The following is a 20,509-nucleotide window of genomic DNA, read 5'->3' on the forward strand; positions in this document are numbered from 1 at the left end:
GTCAAGTGTGATACAAGTAAGACTTTATTAACTACATAAACACTTAAACTAGTCTAACACACACACACACACACACACACACACACACACATACAGTTGGCATAGGAAAAGGTGTTAAAGCTTAAGCAGTAAAGAGAAAATAAATAAAGCATGAAGTTATGGTAAAATTTGATATTCAGCAGATCTACAGCCTGAAGGAAACTCAGTTTCTCAGTTCAAACACACCTTTGTAAAAGGTGCAACTGATACTTAATGTATCAATTAATAAGACTACATAAGCAAAAATTACTCTAGACAAACATTTGTGTGTCTTTTTTATTTAAGTGTGTTGAAATTTCTTCTTCTGCATTCTACTGTACGGACATAAATTTACTTTCCCTTCAGCCTGAGGCTTATTCATTTCACTTTTGGTGTGAAGGGCTTTTTATATTTCCAAAAAATTCTACTGTACGGACATAAATTTACTTTCCCTTCAGCCTGAGGCTTACTCATTTCACTTTTGGTGTGAAGGGCTTTTATATTTGCCAAAAATATAACTTTTTTATTTTAAAAACAAACAAGCAAGCCCTGTCCAGATTTAAAAAGTAACGCAAAAGTAACGTAACACATTACTGTCACGGGCAGGGTGTACTAGAGAGCAGGCAGGACGACGAAGATGACGAAATAAAGGATATTTAATGATTGCAAGCAGGAGATCCAGACAGGGTAGACATCAACAGGAGAACATTGACAGGGACATAGACATAGACAATAACCAACAAACTAGGCTACAGGAGGCAGGAACTAATATAGGGCGGATAATTGGTGGCAGACAAGTAACTTTCCCCAACACTGCTCATAGAGACCAAACATGGTATAGGTGAGGTTATATTAACTAGTGATCTATCTTAAGCATGCATAAAACATATACAATACACAAATCCATATACAAGAAGGTAGTAATCATACACAATGACTTGGGGATATGCATGATAGAAAAATGTGTCTATGAATTAATGTAAGAAGTAATTTCCTATAGCAGTATGTGTCTGTTTTAGAGAGAACTGAGTAGGGAGGAAGATTCTCTCTATATACTTTTAGGTCGTAAAAGTTTATCTGATCTGGCTGAGGTGTAGTGGTTGCCATGGTAACCAAGGTCCTGTGGTCGTTCCCAGACATGCTGGCACCCAGTATGTTTATTGGGTGAGGTGTCTGTGATTATTTGTTACTCTGATGAATAATTGATTTGTTAAATCTAATGAAAAATTGTGTCTGATCGGTCCAAATGCTACATAAGCTCAAATCAATGAGGCCTGTGATCAGTCGGTTTCAAATGAAATACAAAAACTGTGCTAATTGAAAGAAAACAAGTTGATAAAAGATTGTATACAATATTTGGAAAAACTTTATGGACCCTTTTCACAAGACTGTGATGACACGTTTAACGGTCATACAATGACTTGGGGATATGCATGATAGAAAAATGTGTCTATGAATTAATGTAAGAAGTAATTTCCTATAGCAGTATGTGTCTGTTTTAGAGAGAACTGAGTAGGGAGGAAGATTCTCTCTATATACTTTTAGGTCGTAAAAGTTTATCTGATCTGGCTGAGGTGTAGTGGTTGCCATGGTAACCAAGGTCCTGTGGTCGTTCCCAGACATGCTGGCACCCAGTATGTTTATTGGGTGAGGTGTCTGTGATTATTTGTTACTCTGATGAATAATTGATTTGTTAAATCTAATGAAAAATTGTGTCTGATCGGTCCAAATGCTACATAAGCTCAAATCAATGAGGCCTGTGATCAGTCGGTTTCAAATGAAATACAAAAACTGTGCTAATTGAAGTTTTTCTTTTGCTATTTGAGCAAATGGGAATGCAAAAAAATATATGTGTGGTACTCTCCCATTCACTGCTCTTCAAGTTTACCCAACTATGACGACTTCCACTGCTGAGAAACCCGGAAATGTGAAAAAGGTCCATTAGCAATTTTATGTAGGCCGGTCATTTTTGACTGAGAACACCACAAGTGTAACAAGGTGCCAAATCCCCCCCAAAAAAAACTTTTTCGGGGGGAAGTTTTTATACCCTGTGTGAGAAAAGTTAGTAAGTTTTAGTCCAATGTGATAACATTAATTAGCATTTTTGGGGAAAAGAAAATCCTCTCTGGGTCAGCATTAGGGTTAAAGGTGCACTCAGTAATTTTTTGTTTGTTGCAAATTGCAAATATGACAGTTGTCGTGGACTAATTTAATTTAATTGAAATGAACTTTTATTAAAAACTTTTATTTGGCTGATCATATGACTGGAGTCGGCATCATACTGTATGTGAATGCAAATGACTTTAAACAAATTTATAAAAAGTACTATTCATTTCTTTGTGTAAAAACCTTTCTAATGAGGAAAAATACTGAGTGTACCTTTAATGTCATGGTACCGTACAGCTCTTACAACGAATGAATTTATTATACTCATTATACTCAACAAATGTCAGCTTCTGAAGGAGTAGATCCAGTAGTTTTCTGTATAATGCTATTATACTCTGAGCCAGACCTACTGTTAAAATGTGGAAGACTTGGCAGGGATCAATTCATCACTGTCTTTTTGAGGTTTTTAGCTGTTCCTTCCACTGCTTAGCAGCCCACTACGTTCACTTTGAGCTCTTTCCCTCCTCTTCACAGAATAAAAATCAATCCATCAAAGTTTTGCCTTCAAGGATCTCAAGTGTAATATCCTCATATGGCTTTTGAATGGTCAGATCTCATCTCAGATTGCTTTTCTCTGGGATGTAATGACGCCTTTCTAGAAATAGTAATGATTTTAAAGACTGAGAGAATGCCCTAATGAGGGCTGACTGGTCAATATTGGATGTGCATGACTCAACTGAGCAATCCTTAAAGAGATTAATTAATCACCACCCCAAAGCCATCAAAAAGATGACTTCTTTTTCAAATAAGGTTGCATATTTTAGAGAATAAATGAGTTGGTTCTCTGTGGAAAGCAACAGTAAAATAAAATAATTTTTGACTTTTATATAATTATGGTAATTCCATCATAAATGTGAACAGAAAATGTGAAGGTTTTCAACATTTGGGACACACACATAGGAAGCGCTCTCATCTTCATTTAATCCAGTGATTCTTATCAGTAATTATATTCCAGTTCTTATGAATTCTCCGATGCCACCCGTCTTGTAGGATTATCAGCATGAAGTTCACAGCTAGGATGAATTCATTTCCATAATGAAGCTAAATTTGTAGCCTAATGTCCTTACTGCTGAAATCGCAGATTTACCTCTTGTTTGCCAACCACAATCTCCCCTCAGATAAGAGCATACATCTTATCTCATGTAATTGAATTGATTTCAAATCTAAGCGCTTTTTATTAAATTAGTGAAGTTGTCCGTGCCAAAGACTTCAGTGCTACACAGACAATATCAACATCTAGGCGAGTCAGTGTATGTAAACAATATCAATAAAGGATCCATTTTAGTAAACGGAAGATTTTTGACAGATGGGTGAATAAAGTAAGAATTAAATGCACCCACTGATAGTGCTATTTATTTGCATTTGCTGTCTGCATGGTTTTAGCGATTTATTCACTTATTAAGAGAATTATGCAAATCAGGTAACAACATAAAGTCACCCATAAAAGTGATGCTGGTTGTGAAGTAGGTGAGTTTTTGCACTGAAATTTCCCATGAAAAGTGACACAACTGTCAAGTATTCCCTGAGAATTTTTTCATTAACTTCATTTGATCACCTAATTTAATACACTATATGTTATATGTTCACCAAGGCTGCATTTATTTGATTGAAAATACAGTCAAATTTATTATAATTTAAAATAGCTGTTTTCTATGTTAATATATTTTAAAATGTGATTTATTCCTGTGATGCAAAGCTGAATTTTCAGCATCATTACTACAGTCTTCAGTGTCACATGATCCTCCAGAAATCAGTATAATATGCTGATTTGCTGCTCAAGAGACATTGCCTATGTTGAAAACAATTCTTATGGAAATTGTGATGCATTTTCAGGAATAAATTCCTTTAAGGAATAGAAAGTTCCATAGAACAGCATTTATTTGAAGAGATAGAAATCTTTTGTAACAATGTAAATGTCTTTGTTTCTGTTGATCAGTTGAATGTATCCTTTACTGACCTCAAACTTTAGAACAGTAGTGCAAGTCACGCAAATATATTTTCTTATTAGGGCTTTCGTTATAGAATGTTAATTTAATGGATACATAAATGCTTATGTTAAAAATCATCTAAATGGAGAGCAACGGAGTGAAACAAAATGCTGGAGTCTTGAGTTTTTCAAAGTTGTCTGTTCTTTGAAAAATTGTCTATTCAGTGCTTTCGGTCTTTGAATTAATTTGGATTCTTTTCTCAGTATATATTGATGCATGCAATTAATCAGCATATCAATTAATATGATTCAAAGTTTTAATCAGTTGACAGTCCTAATTTTCATATTGAGAATAAAAGTTAGTTTATCAGAAAGTACTTTACAATAATTAAGGTTCTCGTTATGATTATAACTTTATACTATATGAGGATTCTGATGCTCTTTTTACTTGTTCATTACATGTATCATTCTGAATATAATTGGAAATATCTTTATTACTTTACCTGTTTTCACAGTACTTCATCTATTCCCTTGACAAAGCGCTTTTAAAGTTCACCTCCACTCTTATGAACAACTTTCTTCATCTTTATTAGATTAACAAAGGCATTTAATTGTCGCGTGTGGATTTAGTATTCATCACTTGTACGTTTTCGTATCTCAGAGTTTCGGCACACTGAATCCAATCACACTACCTCTTAAATGTGATTAAGCTCTAATTAGCCAATTAGCGAGTGAGTTTGGTAGCTGGATTCTGTGCAGTGCCGAAGGAGCCTAAGGCTTGGTCAGAGGGAATGTTTATCCATGACGGACGTTTCAAATGTAGCAGCGAACAGCCTTTGCCAAAAGTCATCCATTAGCTGTGGAGTTGGGCCACATTTTCATTCCCAAATCTAGCAAGGTGTCTACACTTACTGGATCACTTGCCGGCAAACATAGCAAACAACTCACACATCTTCCTGCCGCTTTAATGCTCCAGTTGATAGAATGGATAGTAATGCGTATGTGTGTTTATATCTCTAGAGTACATCTGGTGATTTGATGATACGGAATATACAGCTGAAACACGCCGGAAAGTACGTCTGTGTGGTCGATACGGATGTCGAGAGTTTATCAGCGGCGGCTATTTTAATCGTGAAAGGTAAGAGAGCGACGGCCAGCCATGCAGGGTTTGGATTTGGAAGGAAAACCTGATAGAAGGACACTCAAATGCTTTGCCAAGGAAATGTATCTGTCTGTTGAATTGATCTTTTATTACATATTCCATTAGAGGTAATTAGAGGAACGTATCAAAGCTGTTTATCAAAGGTTACAAATGTGATTTAGCGGGATCAATGTCTTTCAATTGAAATTAGATTGACATGCCAACTTTTACTGCCAGAGCCTATAATAATGCTTTATAACAGTGTAGAAGCAGGGTATAAAATTAGCGCTCAGCAAGCACAGAATGCATGTAAAAACTGGCTGTAGTGACCAAATAAAAATCACTTTTATAAGGATCTGCATGGTTCTCAAACAGGGGCCGGGATCCACTAGAGGGCCTCAGCAAACTTCCAAGAGGGCTTCAAGATGACTTAAAATGGTTAAAAATAATAACGAGCATTAAAATCAGCTAAAACAACTAAAAATCAAGATATTTGTCATTTTAATTCAGTCCCATTGTCTTGAATAAAAACTGAATAGGCTGCTACAGCCATGACCTGGAAAAACCGGAAGACTAGTTTGCTGTGGATTCCAACAAGATTTTCCTATGGGTTTTTATAATGGGTTTTTTAAATTTATGAGTAAAACAAGGTCTGTTAAGTTAAACAAAAATTGCAGATTAACTTGGACGTTTCAATCTACATTACAAACACCCATACTGATCTACAGTGTGTTTATTTTTTAAAACGTGTGTTTTTAATAATGTAATAAGTAACTACATAAGAATGTTTGGGGTGTGAGTGTGTGCACTTTATGTTGTACAACAAAACAAGTATTGTCAAGTTATATTTACCACAGACCTCGTTTTACTTATGAATATAAAAACCCATAGGAAAATCTTGAGCGAACCCATGACGAATTAGTCTTCCAGGTTTTGACGTCACAGCTGCTGTGCTCTATAGATGGGGAGTCAAATTATAAATGTCTGACTTCTACATATAGAAAAGTCATATAAATTAATGCAATCTCAAAACTCAATGGCCATTTTTCAATGAATATACATTTTTCTAGTTCTGCCTAGCTCTAAAATATTTTATCAGGTAGAAACTGTGAGTAAGAAGTATTCTTACAAATCATTATTTACTAGATAAAGATTAAGGCATTGGTTAAAAAGAGAGGGAACCCTGAAGAACATTCAGCTCCTAAAACGTCCGGCAGTGTAATTTACAGAACTAGGAGTGTCTGGCATTTGAATATTATGCACAGCCTTGGTTTAAAATGAATTATGTAAATGTTAGTCTGGCCAAAGATGCATGCAAACTCATCGCATTAAACTTCCAAAACCAAATATAAAGAAACAAATTCACAATTTGTCCTCATGTTTTGTCTTCAAATGCTTTTTAGGTGAGAAACAAACACAGTCTGATCTTATTATTGACACTACGAGTGACACAATGACCTGCGCTGACAAAACCACGAAACATTATGCTCCATTTCTTTATATTTCCCCCCAAAGGAGTGTGATTTTGACAAAGGAAGACAATGCTCTGCACATTTATAATTGGAGGAACCAATTAAAGATGTGCAGAGGAAGGCCTGCTTGCAGCTTTTCAAAGGAGACATGCTGTAGCTGTTAAGAAAACAGCTCAAGCCTCTGAAAAGCTTTCCTATGATTCTCAAAGAGATCTAGTGTTCCCACAAAAGCAATATCTTAAAATGCAATAACACCTTTTAGAGACTGGTCTTATATCATAGCTTAGTGGGGCGATAAGCGGAGAACTTCCTGGCAGGGGGTGAGCAAGGTTAGATGTCAGTGAAGGTAACTTCATTTCTAATTGCTAATTCACTGCTAATTGTCTGATTGAATCAGGTCCCCCAGGAGCTCCAGATGGTGTAACGGTGGAGGAGATCACAGACAGCACGGCTCAGCTTTCTTGGAGACCTGGCCAGGATAACGGCAGCCCCATCACAAGCTATATCATCCAGGCCAACACAGCTTTCACAGTGGGCTGGCAAGCGGTGAACACGGGTAACAATACAGGATTAGCTAAAGCTAGTCAAGCGGAGCATCAATTCAGCGAGAGACTGAAATTACCATAGCACATCTCATGTGCTTTTAAGAAAGAAGCTTATGCTCGCTTTGAGTACATATAAGGGCCTCTAAGTACTAACGCAAAACAACTTAATCTGGTCTCTTGCCCTGCCGCTCGAATCCGAATTCATTCGAACAACATCCCACCCAGACAGAGATGTGGAATAGAAATTTTTTTTTTTATGTTTTGTGACATTTCTGGCTTACTGTAAACATTGGCTCAAAATTGGGCTCCTGTTGTTGACTTTCATGGCGCCGCCGTGTAATCCAGGTATTTTCGGTTAAACCGTGACTTTCCTGTTTGCTCACAGTCCCGGAGGTGATTGATGGGAACACCTTGACAACAACGGTGGTGGATCTGAATGCATGGGTGGAGTATGAGTTCAGAGTGCTGGCCAGAAACAGCGTCGGCGTGGGGGAACCGAGTCCTGCTTCTCTTAAAACAAGAACTGAAGATGCAGGTGAGTCACCAACGGTGTTATTTATACACAGTTTTTAACTAAAGGTCAAATCAGAAAATTTCTTATTTTTTGCCATGTAATAGTCATTCATTTAAGCTATTTTAATTTGATCTAATTTTAGTCTATGAAAATTACATTTTACTTGAGAGAGAACAAAATTACAGCAAACATTCAAACATTTTATATATTAAATTAAACATACCAACATTGGAATCATTCGGTTTTATATACAGTATTGATACTTTTGATAAGAAACAAAGTCTCATCTTTCAAATTATGTTAATTTTTTTTGGGAAATTCAAACAATAAATGTCTTTGACGCTGTTTGATGTGGCGTGACAGATTGCTGTTTAAACGTCTCAGTTCAAACAGCACCGCGGAGCGTGAGTGAGCGTAATCATCTCTTCCTCTTTACTACTAAAATGTCATGTAGCATTTCATTTACCTCAGGCAAGTCATCAGTGTCCACAGCTCATTAGTTCGCTAGAGAAATGAAGTGCAGAGAAGAGCATTTCATGAAATATTAGACTATATACTCATTATATTTTACTGTACCTGTTAGTAATGTCTTAATTATTTAATGTATGTTTAAATAAATCTGTTATGAAACGAGTTATCACAGCCACTGTGTAAATGAATATATTTAAACAACAAATAGAAATGTTATAATTTAGAAGTTGAATTAAAAACTGCATTATGTGCAATTTACATGTTTGCATAAAACTTTTTTTAAGTTGAGTGTTGATTATTATATTTAAAAAAATAAATAGATAATTAAAATAAAAATAATTAAATTGAAGTTTGGGCCCTGTTGGTAATTGTAGCCTTATAGTAATGTAAAAGAGTTCCCTATAATTTAGAGCATAAGCTGACGGGTAGATTTTTATCCCTAAGAACATTTTAATTACAACTGAATTTATTTAAATTGTATTTATTTTATTTAAGAGCAATTTGTTCAGTAAACCACTGTTTAATTAAAAAAACACTGTTTAATTTTATATTTAGTTTTTTTCGCACTGCTGTACCGAAACCATACCGAACCGTGACGTCAAATGTTTGTGTGCTGTTACTCCACTACTAGATAACTGTTATCAACTGTATTAATTTCTTTTAAAAATCTTACTAATCCTAAACTATTAAATGGTATTGTATGTTATGTATATGTCTGAATCTAATATGTGTATAGGATACGTTTGGGTTAATAAACCCACTAGCAAAGGGCTGTAGTTTACCAGTGTTCATTCAGCTTCTGCGAGCTCTATTTACTGTCAGTGGATTAGATGAAACAATCTTTTTTTTTTCCTAATTTTTTCTTGGGGAAAAAAAGCATTGAAAATATCTTGCACTGTTATTTTTTCTCATCATATTTTCATTACCAATACACTTTGATTAAAATCGTTTAAAGGGGTCATATGATGCTGCTAAAAAGAACATTACAGTGAAGCTGTGGCTTTAATTCCTTTAAAAACAATCATGTTTCCAGCTCCTTGTTGAGAAATGGCACTATAGTATGCAGTCTTTAATAAACAGCTGTTTTACTAAACTGTTCTGAGGTGAAATTCAATGCAGTCCCGTATCGTGATACGTATCGTATCGTGGCCTCTGTATCGTGATATGTATCGTATCGTGACTTTGCTGGTGATACACAGCCCTACTCTACACTGCCCAAAAAACTCGCTTTAAATATATAAAAACTCTTTAAATATAAAAAACGTACTTACAGTCTTTGAGTCAGAACAGCCGGCATTGTAGTCTACTCTCCCAGGATCAGGAAACGGTCCTCCATAAAATGTGCCCGGCGATTTCGGCGAAGGAGCGTCTGGAAGGACATGTGACGACCCCGGGCTGGACTCCGCTTCGTCCACGGTGAAAGCCAATTCGGCGATCCTCAGCGCAAAGTTGATGTATTTCCTCAGCGACCAGCACGGATCAGCTCTAGGCATGACGAAGCGGATATCGTCCTCTTTTGGAAGACCAAACAAAGTAGTTTCGCTTTCACAACGAAGCACACAGCGTCTTCAGGACATGGCGGCAGCGGCAATAATACTACAGTGAGAATAAAAGTTATGCCTTCTTTCTTTGCGTGAACATTTGGGCGGTGTTATGCAAATCTTCCCACATAGTGTCATAGGTATGTGGGGACGTGTTAGAACGAGCCATTTTAGGTAGGTGTGGCTGACTCTTAACTTTTATAAAGAATATCTCTTTGGATTTGAGACTTTAGTCTTTGCAACTTTATGCACCAAGAGCTTGTAACACTCCAAAGAGAAAGGAAAAATTTAAATCGCATCATATGACCCCTTTAATTGTTGTGATGATGTACATTATTCAAACACACAATCAAAACATCTTTTGTTAACTTACATTTTTGTTAGCAATTTTCTTTGACCCGATTAACAAAGAAGTGTTCAGAAGCGAAATTACTCCTAGATCAGAATTTCTGCCTTTCCAGAAGTATTAAGTACAGACTATTTCACAGACAGAACTGCTCTGCGTACTCTTGATCTGATTTAATCATGGCAAACTTCCTCAAAGGGTACGTAGAATGCCCATCAAATTAGTCAGCCAATCAGAACAGAGCTTGCCAGATCGAGAAAGCGCAATCCAGTTTTGTGTGCGGTTTGCATCAGATGGTCAGTAAGCGACTGTAGGCGGCCCGTGGGCGTGCTGTCTGAGGTTGAATCCACTAATGTTCAAGTGCCCATATTCTTCAAACGTCCCATGATGAAGCGATACAATTTCGGTGCTCAAGTGCCTCTTTGTATATTATAGAACAAATTCTTCGAGCATTATTGTTGAGAGACTCTTGGCAAATGGTGAAATTCACTAGAAACAAAGCCAGTTAACTGAGATGCTGCCCACAGAATCTTTTAAAAGCAGTTGCTAAGGGACCGGAGCTTTGTTTCATTTGATACTTGATAATGAGGCTTTGAGTAAAAGAAAAAGAAAAGCAACAATGAGGAAGGCAGGGGCTGCATCTATCCGCTGTACTGAAAACATGGCTGTTTTTTCTTTGTTTTTCTGTACGCAGTTCCTGACACGTCCCCCACCGATGTCGGAGGTGGGGGTGGCTCCAAGTCAGAGCTAGTAATAACATGGGAGGTAAGTCATCTGTCTATATTATCACTCCCTCTGTGCGAGGTAATAGTTTTGGCTAATTAAATGGAATTGAATGGGGGGGTTTATTGCCTCAGTCAAAGCCAAGCCTGTTTTCCATCTGGGCCCTTTACTCCCGTAATGGCATTCAATTCAAATTTGGTTGTATATTAGAAAGCGGTTCATTTGCGCTCTCAAGAGGTTGCATCACTTTGCGAAAACTGTGTGGGATTTGGAAAGGCGCTGGGTGTGAACCTGAGGCTGGATCTGGTCTGTATGTTTTAATATCACTATAGTTTCTTGTTTCCCTCCCAGCCTGTGCCTGAAGACCTGCAAAACGGAGATGGTTTCGGCTACATCATCGCTTTCCGGCCACTGGGGGAGGTCAACTGGACACACGCCGTCACCTCCATACCATCCCAGTCCCGTTACGTGTACCGGAACGAGAGCATCCCACCCTTTTCTCCATTTAGCGTCAAAGTGGGTGCCTACAACACCAAAGGCCAGGGACCGTTCAGCCCCGTTACCATTGTGTTCTCAGCTGAGAATGGTGAGACTGTCAATCGCATTACGAGAAGCGCACAAAAGCAAACCTTTTCAGTCGTTTGCAGTGTTTTCAATGGATTTTTCTTTTCGCTATGTATTTATTCATCTGTTGTAAGGTGCATAAAACATTGAAAGAACAGGCTGGAATTGATTCCTTTAGCACCAGCACTTTATTATGCGCAGCACTGAAAGAACACGGCTCATTTTATAATAAATGCTCAAAGAAAAGCGGGATACTGTAGGATATAGATTTAGATTATGTAATGTTATATCATTTTATGGGTTTTTCCAACACTGTTGGTGGCTGTTTTCTGTTCTTTTAGCAGTAATTTACCCTTTTTTAACAGGAAATATATTTGATATTTTGCTAAATGTCCAAGAATCCATAATGCAATTTTCTTTTTATAGTAACTACAAAGTAAAGCATGTACTATAATGGCTGTACGTGATGTTGTGTTGTAAATGTCAAGTGGTTTTAGCTCTGGAATCTCATGCTCAGCAGTGTGGGAATCTTTCAGCTAGTTAGGATCGGTTTGAGATGAGCTATTACAGCGTGGAGTGACGGGCAGACAGCGGTGTGTCAGGAAGCTACCGCATTAATTGAATTCCTGTACAGATAATGTTCCTTTATGTCACTCAACTATCCTATTAAAATAAAGACTAGTAATTTAGAGACAAAAGATTTTGCATCAGTCATTTATAAATGATTTTTCATCAGCCTCTGATTTGTGCACTGATGATTATGCTTTTCTTTTTTTCCTCATCTTGTCTCTTCTCTTCTAGTCTTGTCTTGTCTTTTTTGCACCTTACTTCTTCCCTTTTTGTCTCCTTGTGTCTTCCGTTCTCCTGATCTCGTCTTTTTTTTGTTTTATTTAATCTCTTCACTTTCAGTTTTGTCTCATTTACATTCTTCCATTGTCTTTTCTTCTTGTCTATTCTCTTTCAATCTTGTCTCATTTTGGTCTTCTCTCCTTGTAGTTGTGTCTCTTCTCATCCTGTTTTTTCATTGTTTTATCTCATCTCTTGTCTTTCAGTTTTATCTTGTTTCATCATTTCATTTTTTGTCTTCCTGTCTCTTTTCTTCTCTTTCCTTTCAGACTTGTTTCAGCTACGCTCCTTGTTGCATCCTGTTCTTCTCTTCTCGTCTTCTCTAGTCTCTTTTCTTATCTCGTCTTCTCATTTTATTCTCATTTATTCTCTTTCAGTTTGGTCTCGGTACATCCGTCTTTGATGCATCCTCTTTTCTTCTTGTCTACTCTCTTTCAATCTTGTCACATTTTGGTCTTCTCTCCTCATAGTCTTGTCTTTTCTCATCCTGTCTCATCTAATCTCTTCTCTTTCAGTGTTACCTCATTTCATCTTCTTCTTTTGCCTCGTCTCTTTTTTTCTTTCCTTACAGTCTTGTATCATCTTTTCTCTGTTGCATCCTAGTTCTTCTCTTCTCGTCTCCTCTAGTCTCTTCCCATCTCTAAATCTCTTTTTTTTTCTCTCATCTTATCTTCTCTCTTTTCTCATTTTGTTTGATCTTCTCATTTTTTCTCTTCTCGTCTTTTCTGTTCTCTTCTCTTTCCTTTCAGTCTCATTTCAACTTCTCCATTTTGCATCTTAGTTCTTGTCTTTTTATTTTCTCTAATCTCTTCTTTTCTCTCTGTTTTGTCTTTTCGCGTCATCTTCGCTCTTTTTGTCTCATCTCACCCCTTTCAAGTTTGTCTCTTTGTTGTATCCTCTTTCTTCCTCTTGTTTCTTCTTGTCCTGTCTTATTTCATCTCATCTCTTCTCTTGATCTTCTTGTTTTCTCTTTTTGTCTATTCTTGTCTCATCTAGTCTTCTCTGGTCTAATGTTTTCCCCTTCTCTTTTTTCAGTCTCATTTCAGTTTCTCTCCTTGTTCCAACCTACTGACCTTTCTGTCTTCTCTCGTTTTATCTCATCTCTTCTCATAGTTTTGTCTCATTTATAGCTCTCTTCGCTGCATCCTCTTCTTATCTCTATTCTTTCAGTCACATTTTCATCTTCTCGTTGTCTCATTTTGTTTCATGTCGATTCTTCTCTTTTAGCTTTGTCTTATTCGTCTTATTTTGGCTCTTCTTTTCTCATATTTCCTTATCTCTTTTCTTCTCCTTTGTTCTCATCTCTTTGCTTCTTTTCTGTCTTTATGTATTCATGTTCTTCTCTTTTTATCTTTCCTCTCAGAGCCCAGTGGCGTTCCAGACGGCGTGTGGGCCAGAAGCATTTCTGCCACTGAAATTGAAGTGAGCTGGCACATTCTCAGCGCTTCCCCAGAAAGAGTGTTGGGCTATGAGGTGCGTCCCTTCTTCTAAATGGAAATGACTCTCTGTCCGGTTTTGAAATGCACCGTGGGTTCTGTCAGAGCCTGTCATCTCCCACGCTGCACCTCAAAGTTCCCTCTGTACCCATGGAAATGCTCCATTTGAAAATAAGAATAGGGTACCCTGTTCTTACCGTATGCATAGGAGGCCCTCTCTGCCGCATGGGCGAAATGGCTTTTTTTCATCCTTTTTAAGGATGCAGAGAACACATTACACATTCCTCTGTGAAACTCTTCATCCATGTCACCCCAAACCCACTGTGTGGAAAAAGTGAAATACTCCTGTATAATAATTCTCCTGCACTGAACATAATGGCACCGTAGCATTATTTCTGCGAGGCTTTAGATCCCACAGGCTGTGCTTTCTCTCCATTGCTCTTGTAATCAGGTGGTGTACTGGGAGGACGATACAAAACCAGAGACCATGGGCAAAGTCAGAGTGTCTGCCAATCAGAACAAGGTTAACATCAGCGGTCTGAGAGGATACACTCAGTATTTCCTGACAGTGAGTTCTTTCAACACAGCAGGAACTGGCCCTCTTTCTCCCACCATCAATGTGACCACCAAGAAGTCCCGTAAGTATACGCTTTTTAAAATTCCCAGTTTATTTAGGCATTGCCACTGCAGGTATATAAAACCAATTATTCGTTGTTGTTGTTTTTTTTTTGTCTAATTTTAATATTCGCACTTTGTGAAAAAAGTAGAATTGTCCTTTTTAATATTTAGATAGGATAAAGACACCTGTCATTTGATATACTCTACTGTTATTACTGTTAAATCTTTTTTTACATAATTTTTTACCAATGGTTAATTTATTTGATTAAAAATACAGTAAAAATCAGTAGTATTGTGGAAAAATAAAACTCTTTTCGATTTGAATATGTTTTCAAATGCCATTTATTCCTGTGATGAAAAAGCTGAATTTTCATCAACCATTACTCCTGTCTTCAGTGTCACATTAATAGAAAGAATTAATTTGAAATGGAAATGTTTGTAACATTATAAATGTATTTACTGTCACTTTTGTTGTGTCCTTGCTGAATAACAGTAAAGAAAAAGAAAGATTTAAAGAATTATTGATTATAAGGTTATAAGATTCTGTCAGCATTTAATCAAGTCATCATTTCAAACCTCCGTACGGAAAAAATTTTGATATTTAAATAAATGTTCATGCTGCTCTTTCTCATACAGCGAAAGAATACAGTGACCAGCAAAAGTACCAAGTAGTCCTTAACTTGCATACTATATATTCATATGACCTCAAAAAACTTGGGATGTAACATACAAAGCATATTTTATATCGTATATATTTTATGTATTTTATATATTTTTTTGTGTTTGGAAAAGAGCAGTGTGAACATTCTACTAAATGTTTCCGTATGTGTTCCACAGAGGAAAAGAATGTCATACACGTTTGAAATGCCAGAACTGCCTTTTCTAGTTCTCGAACTATCCGTTTAATGTAATACATTATGAATTTATGAACAAACAGACAGCCAGGCACCTCTCCTGGCTTTCTGATGTCATCATATGTACAGTAACTAATAGGGGTGTTTCCTCTCAGCACCCGGGCAGCCACCTTTGAACGTGGAGTGGAATCTGATTGGCTCTAAGCTCACTGTTCATTGGGAGCCTGTCATTTCTCTGGAGATGGAGTCAGATGTTACCGGGTATCAGGTAAGTGCTTCCCAGCAATGTAAACCTCTAAGCCAAACTGTAGGGCATTATTTTCACATAATCATATTAGCTTGTTCTATTCCAGTGAGCATTTAGGAAACAACTACATTAAAGTGCTTATATTATTTCTCTTGTTGGACGATTACCCACCTTAGTGGTAACGGAAATTAAAAATAAAACTAATTTATACCGCAGATCTACAAAATATGTGCTGTACAGTATAGCAAAAACACCAGGTGTGCTAATAAACACTAGAGTTCCCCACAGTGTATGATAATTTGATTTTACTTCCTTTATCGACTAAAATAGCTTGTGCTGAATAAATCTAAGTGGTTTTTATCACCTCTCTCATTTGTTCTCTCCAGGTGTCCTACAGAAGGAACCGGCATAAAGAAATTAACACAATAACAACAAATCTGACCTCAGTGGAGCTCACGCTACCTGCAGATGATGATTACATCATTCAGATACGAGCGCTGAGTGACGGAGGAGAAGGGATGCCAACCGAACCCATCAACATACATAAACTTAGTAAGAACACACTTATTTTTTAATTTGATGCATTTGTGTGTAGTGGTCTCCTGAAATAAGTTTTTTTAGTCCAGTGTACACTATTATTCAAAGGTTTGGGGTCAATAATAATAATGTGTACTTTAATTTAGCAAGGAATAATAATAAAAATTCTAATAAATCGTTTGAACATTGTTCATCAAAATATCCTGAAACAAAAAATTATCAGTTTCCACAAAATAATTAAGCAGCACAAATGCCTAGTTCTTTCATGAAACTCTAGATGGCGCAGGCTGATGGGTCTTAACGTAACTGATGATATTCACAGCATTAATCTACTTGGCACAAGCTGATTGGTTCATGTTGCATACGCAGCCAATGAGCTTGCAGCTTTACATTTAAATGGTTGGTTAGTATTCACTAGAGCAGTTCGCGGCGCGCATTCAGAGTTCCTCTGAAACCCTCCTCCTTCCCCAGCTCCACCTGTATAGATCTGCTACGGGTTATTTTATATGCTATTTGTGCAGCAGCAGTATGTCTTAAATACTCACAGCACCGTATTGCCGTATGCATTGGCAGTAGCAAGTTCCTGTACTTGCTTGCAGCAGCAGCAATAATCTACAACTACAGCAATAACCAACAGCAGCAGCAATTCAGCAGCAGCGTTAGCATTACCATGCTAAAATCTTCAGAGAGTTGTTTGATAACAACATTGATAATAAGAATAAATATTTCTTCTTTCTAAGAAATATTTCAGCAGATCAGTTTATTACAATGATTTCTGAAAATTCAGCTTTGAATTACAGGAATAAATTACATTTTAAAATATATTACAGTAGGAAATGGTTATTTTAAATTTTAATAATATTTAACAATATTACTGTTTTTACTGTATTTTTGACCAAATAAATGCAGCCTTGTTGAGCATAAGAGACATCTTTCAAAAACATAAAAAGAAAAAAATTACTGACCCCAAACTTTTAAACAGTGTAATTTCCTGTTTCAGTTACATTTAGACAGTTTCCAGGTTACATATACGATATAATTACAGATGCACCACAATTAAAATAATAACTGATATTGCAATTCTAAAAATGCTAAAAGTGAATTTACTCAACACAACATTAAAATGTACAATATGAAAAATGGCTGTTCATTTTGAGATTTGTTAAAGATTACATTTACCAAGGTTTATTTTTTTATTTTTAAAGATTAATTTTGCTGTTATTTAACGCTCACTTAAATCTAATTTTAACAATAGGGGAAATGTTATAATGTGCTCCACCTTTCAAACAACTTAAATTTTTGCTGACTTCACTTAGGCTGCATAGGCTATTGGATAACATTTACCAATAGCGAAATATTTGGACTGTAACAATCTTCTTTTTACCATCCAATCAATTCCTGATGAATCAAATTAAGTCCTGCCGCACATTTTTCTAATCAAATATCCTGTTTCACTCAAAAACTAAAAATCGGACTCGGCTCACCTGACTCTCAGATCTTTCTCTGTGGCTGAATAGTTAACTCAATGTTTATTCCGTCCATTTCTTCTTGTGAACCGGTTGTGAACAATGATACGAGGGAATGACACTGAGAGGGTAATGAGCCAATCACAGTGCTGTGAAGTCACTGCTCATATTTGCTGCTTACCCTTCAAGACCTTTATGACAATGTAACAAGCTCAAGGGGAGGCCAAAAAAATGCTACCATCCTGGTGTTTCTGTTGGACATTGTTACTTTAGAAAAATGAGCGATTTATGAATTCGATTTTATCAGTTGTTTATATTCGTCTCATTTATTTCACGTCTGCATACATAATATTACATTTCCGTAGGTGACCCGCAGGCGTGTGCAAAGCACATCCACTGCCCTTCTCTTTCAAAGCCCGTGATGTAAAAGATAAATATTCAATGCCAAAGGGATATTAAACACACAGGCCCCTATAAAATAAACAATGCACAGTTGACCTCATAATGTTCTCCTCCTGTTCCCCCGAGTGAAGAGTGCAGGTGCAGTTTGCAGCGTAGACGCTCTCTTACTGCAGCCCACAGAGTTTAATGTGCTTCTCTAAATGAGTTCTCACTGATTTGATGTGTCCTCCTCGTACACCTTTTATTCTCCACTGGGCTAAGCAGTCTGATCTTTATTAACTAGCCCAAGCTCTCGCCATCTATCTCTGCCCGTTGGTCTCCGCTCCCCCATGGATACAACGTCACAGGCTAAAGCAACTGCAAGGGACAACTGTTCTCTGTGGCTTATTGTTCACATTTTTCATCTAATGGCCTGCAATGTCTCGTTTTCAAGAAAAAGCCCTGACTCTTTTCCTTTGTTAATGTTGGAAATTATTAGCTGTGCCAATAGCAAGTTTTTTCCAACCTGCTTCGGTATTAATTAGTTAGTCATTTAAACTGGGAAAAACTGCTCGGTGAACATCTGCTGGACCTCAGTGAAAATGCAACTGTTTTTACTCTAATTTTGATTAAATAAATAATTGTTGAGCATAAGATACTTCCTAGATTAAAGAATGTTATAGACCCCAAGCTTATGAACAGTTGTGCACAGTTGGGTTTCAAAAACTGAAAATTTACCCTCAGGACATCCAAGATGTAGATGAGCTTGTTTCTTCATTGGAACAGATTTGGAGAAATTTAGCATTATATCACTTGCTCACCAGTGGATCCTCTGCGGTGAATGGGTGCCGTCAGGTTGAGAGTCCAAACAGCTGATAAAAACATCACAATAATCTACAACTAATCCACAATTGTCTGTTTTGGACTGTTTTTGCTTGTAAATGGTGTTTGATCCTGTGCATATTTCTCTCCTGATTCAGACTAGACAACTGTTTCACTGGAGAAAGCAATATTATGGATAAAGGAGCAACGGTTTGAAATTAAAAACTCATTAATGATGGATTTGTTTATTACAAACACAAAGCGTTTCTCTTCACAAGTCTTTAATTAATGGACTGGAGTAGTGTGGATTACTTGTGGATTATTGTGATGTTTTTATCAGATGTTTGGACTCTCATTCTGACGGCACCCATTCACTGCAGAGGATCCAATGGTGAGCAAGTGATGCAATGCTAAATTTTTCCAAATCTGTTCAGGTGAAGAAACAAACTCATCTTTCAACAGGACTTTTTTACAGTGTATGATAGTGAGTAAATATTCAGCAATTTTTCATTTTTGGATTAAACTAGTTTTTTTAAAGAATTACTTTGCTGTCGTAACGCTCATTTAAATCTCAATGTAACAGTTATTTAAATCTCAGTGTAATGTTATTTTTAGTTTTCAGCTGTTAATGTAGGAAATTAGCTGTGCCAATAGCAAGGTTTTCTAACCTGCTTTATCATTAATTAGTTAGTCATTTAAACTGGAATAACTGCACAGTGAACGTCTACTGGAAGTCGATGCAAATCTGCTTAGAGCACAAGACTGTCCACCACCAGATGTAGAGCTAAACACTGATAAAGCTATAATTTCATCCTTCAATTCCCAACGATGCCTTCCTTTATTGCTCTTATATTACTCCCAGTCTATTTTTATTCATCAATTACATGTTAATAAGCTTCAGCGCCTTTAAGTCCTGTTTTCCATGTTCCAGGTATGAGCGTACGAGGGTCCAGAGCCTGGCGACCCAACACCATCCCAGTCTCCTTGCTTTCTATCATCGCGTTATCGACACTGCGACCGGCTTTGTGTTAACGGTCCGAAGGATCGAACATCCTCTGACCGGTTTGATTGCCTGCACTCTTCCTCGCCGTGGAATCGTTGGAGAGGTGCACCAAAACACTTTTGAAGAGAGATTATCGATCTATCTCTCCATAGTTATCTGAGGCAATGCCCAGCGAGGCCTTCAAGGAGCGTAACGGGAAAACGTCAGCGTCACGGTGGTCAGATTTCATGTGCATGTGTTATGTACTGTGTATCATTGTGTCCTTGCAAGTGATCCGAGACCCTAACAAGGTTTCAACCGAAGGTTTTTGAAGCGTATTGGTGTATGAGGAGGGATGAGTCATGTTACTGCACTAAGATTTCACCTTCTCATTGATCATCCGTCGGAACAAATGCCTTACTTCCATGTACATGCCAAAGTAGTTAACATCCTTTTACTTCTTACTAAGCTACTGTTTGTTAAACTTATGATTGTTTTGTAGTTATCACATCATTAATTGAAGGATTAGTTCACCCAAAAATCATTTACACACCCTCATGTTGTTGTCATGTGACTTTAATTGGCTGTGGGACACAAAGTGCGATTTTAAAGAATGTTGCTATGAATGGAGAGAGAGGCCTTTTAAAGTAATAGTTCACTCAAAAATGAAAATTCACTTACACTCAGGTCCTCCAAGATGTAGATGAGTTTGTTTCTTAATCAAAACAGGTTTGGAGAAATTTAGCATTACATCACTTGTTCACCAGTGGATCCTCTGCAGTGAATGGGTGCCGTCAGAATGAGAGTCCAAACAGCTGATATCACAATAATCCACACCACTCCAGTCCATCTTGTAAACTGAAAAACCACTTGTTTGTAAGAAACAAATCCA

At 37.1% G+C, this 20,509-nt stretch overlaps 1 protein-coding gene across 1 annotated transcript in view; it reads left to right on the top strand.

The window, feature by feature from the left end:
- The window catches only part of LOC107727029 (contactin-3-like), an 82,801-nt gene extending 62,510 nt beyond the window's left edge, over positions 1-20,291 (top strand). The window contains exons 14-23 of the mRNA XM_016536781.1: positions 5,132-5,249; positions 7,122-7,280; positions 7,655-7,804; positions 10,836-10,906; positions 11,216-11,450; positions 13,638-13,747; positions 14,162-14,348; positions 15,338-15,450; positions 15,816-15,981; positions 19,567-20,291. Coding sequence (XP_016392267.1) covers positions 5,132-5,249; positions 7,122-7,280; positions 7,655-7,804; positions 10,836-10,906; positions 11,216-11,450; positions 13,638-13,747; positions 14,162-14,348; positions 15,338-15,450; positions 15,816-15,981; positions 19,567-19,667 — 1,410 coding nt within the window. The 3' untranslated portion in view covers positions 19,668-20,291. The remainder of the gene's footprint in view (positions 1-5,131; positions 5,250-7,121; positions 7,281-7,654; positions 7,805-10,835; positions 10,907-11,215; positions 11,451-13,637; positions 13,748-14,161; positions 14,349-15,337; positions 15,451-15,815; positions 15,982-19,566) is intronic.
- Positions 20,292-20,509: the final 218 nt, after the last annotated feature.

This window comes from Sinocyclocheilus rhinocerous, unplaced genomic scaffold (genome assembly GCF_001515625.1).
Source record: "Sinocyclocheilus rhinocerous isolate Xijiao unplaced genomic scaffold, SAMN03320098_v1.1 scaffold666, whole genome shotgun sequence".
NCBI classification, from domain to species: Eukaryota; Metazoa; Chordata; class Actinopteri; order Cypriniformes; family Cyprinidae; genus Sinocyclocheilus; species Sinocyclocheilus rhinocerous.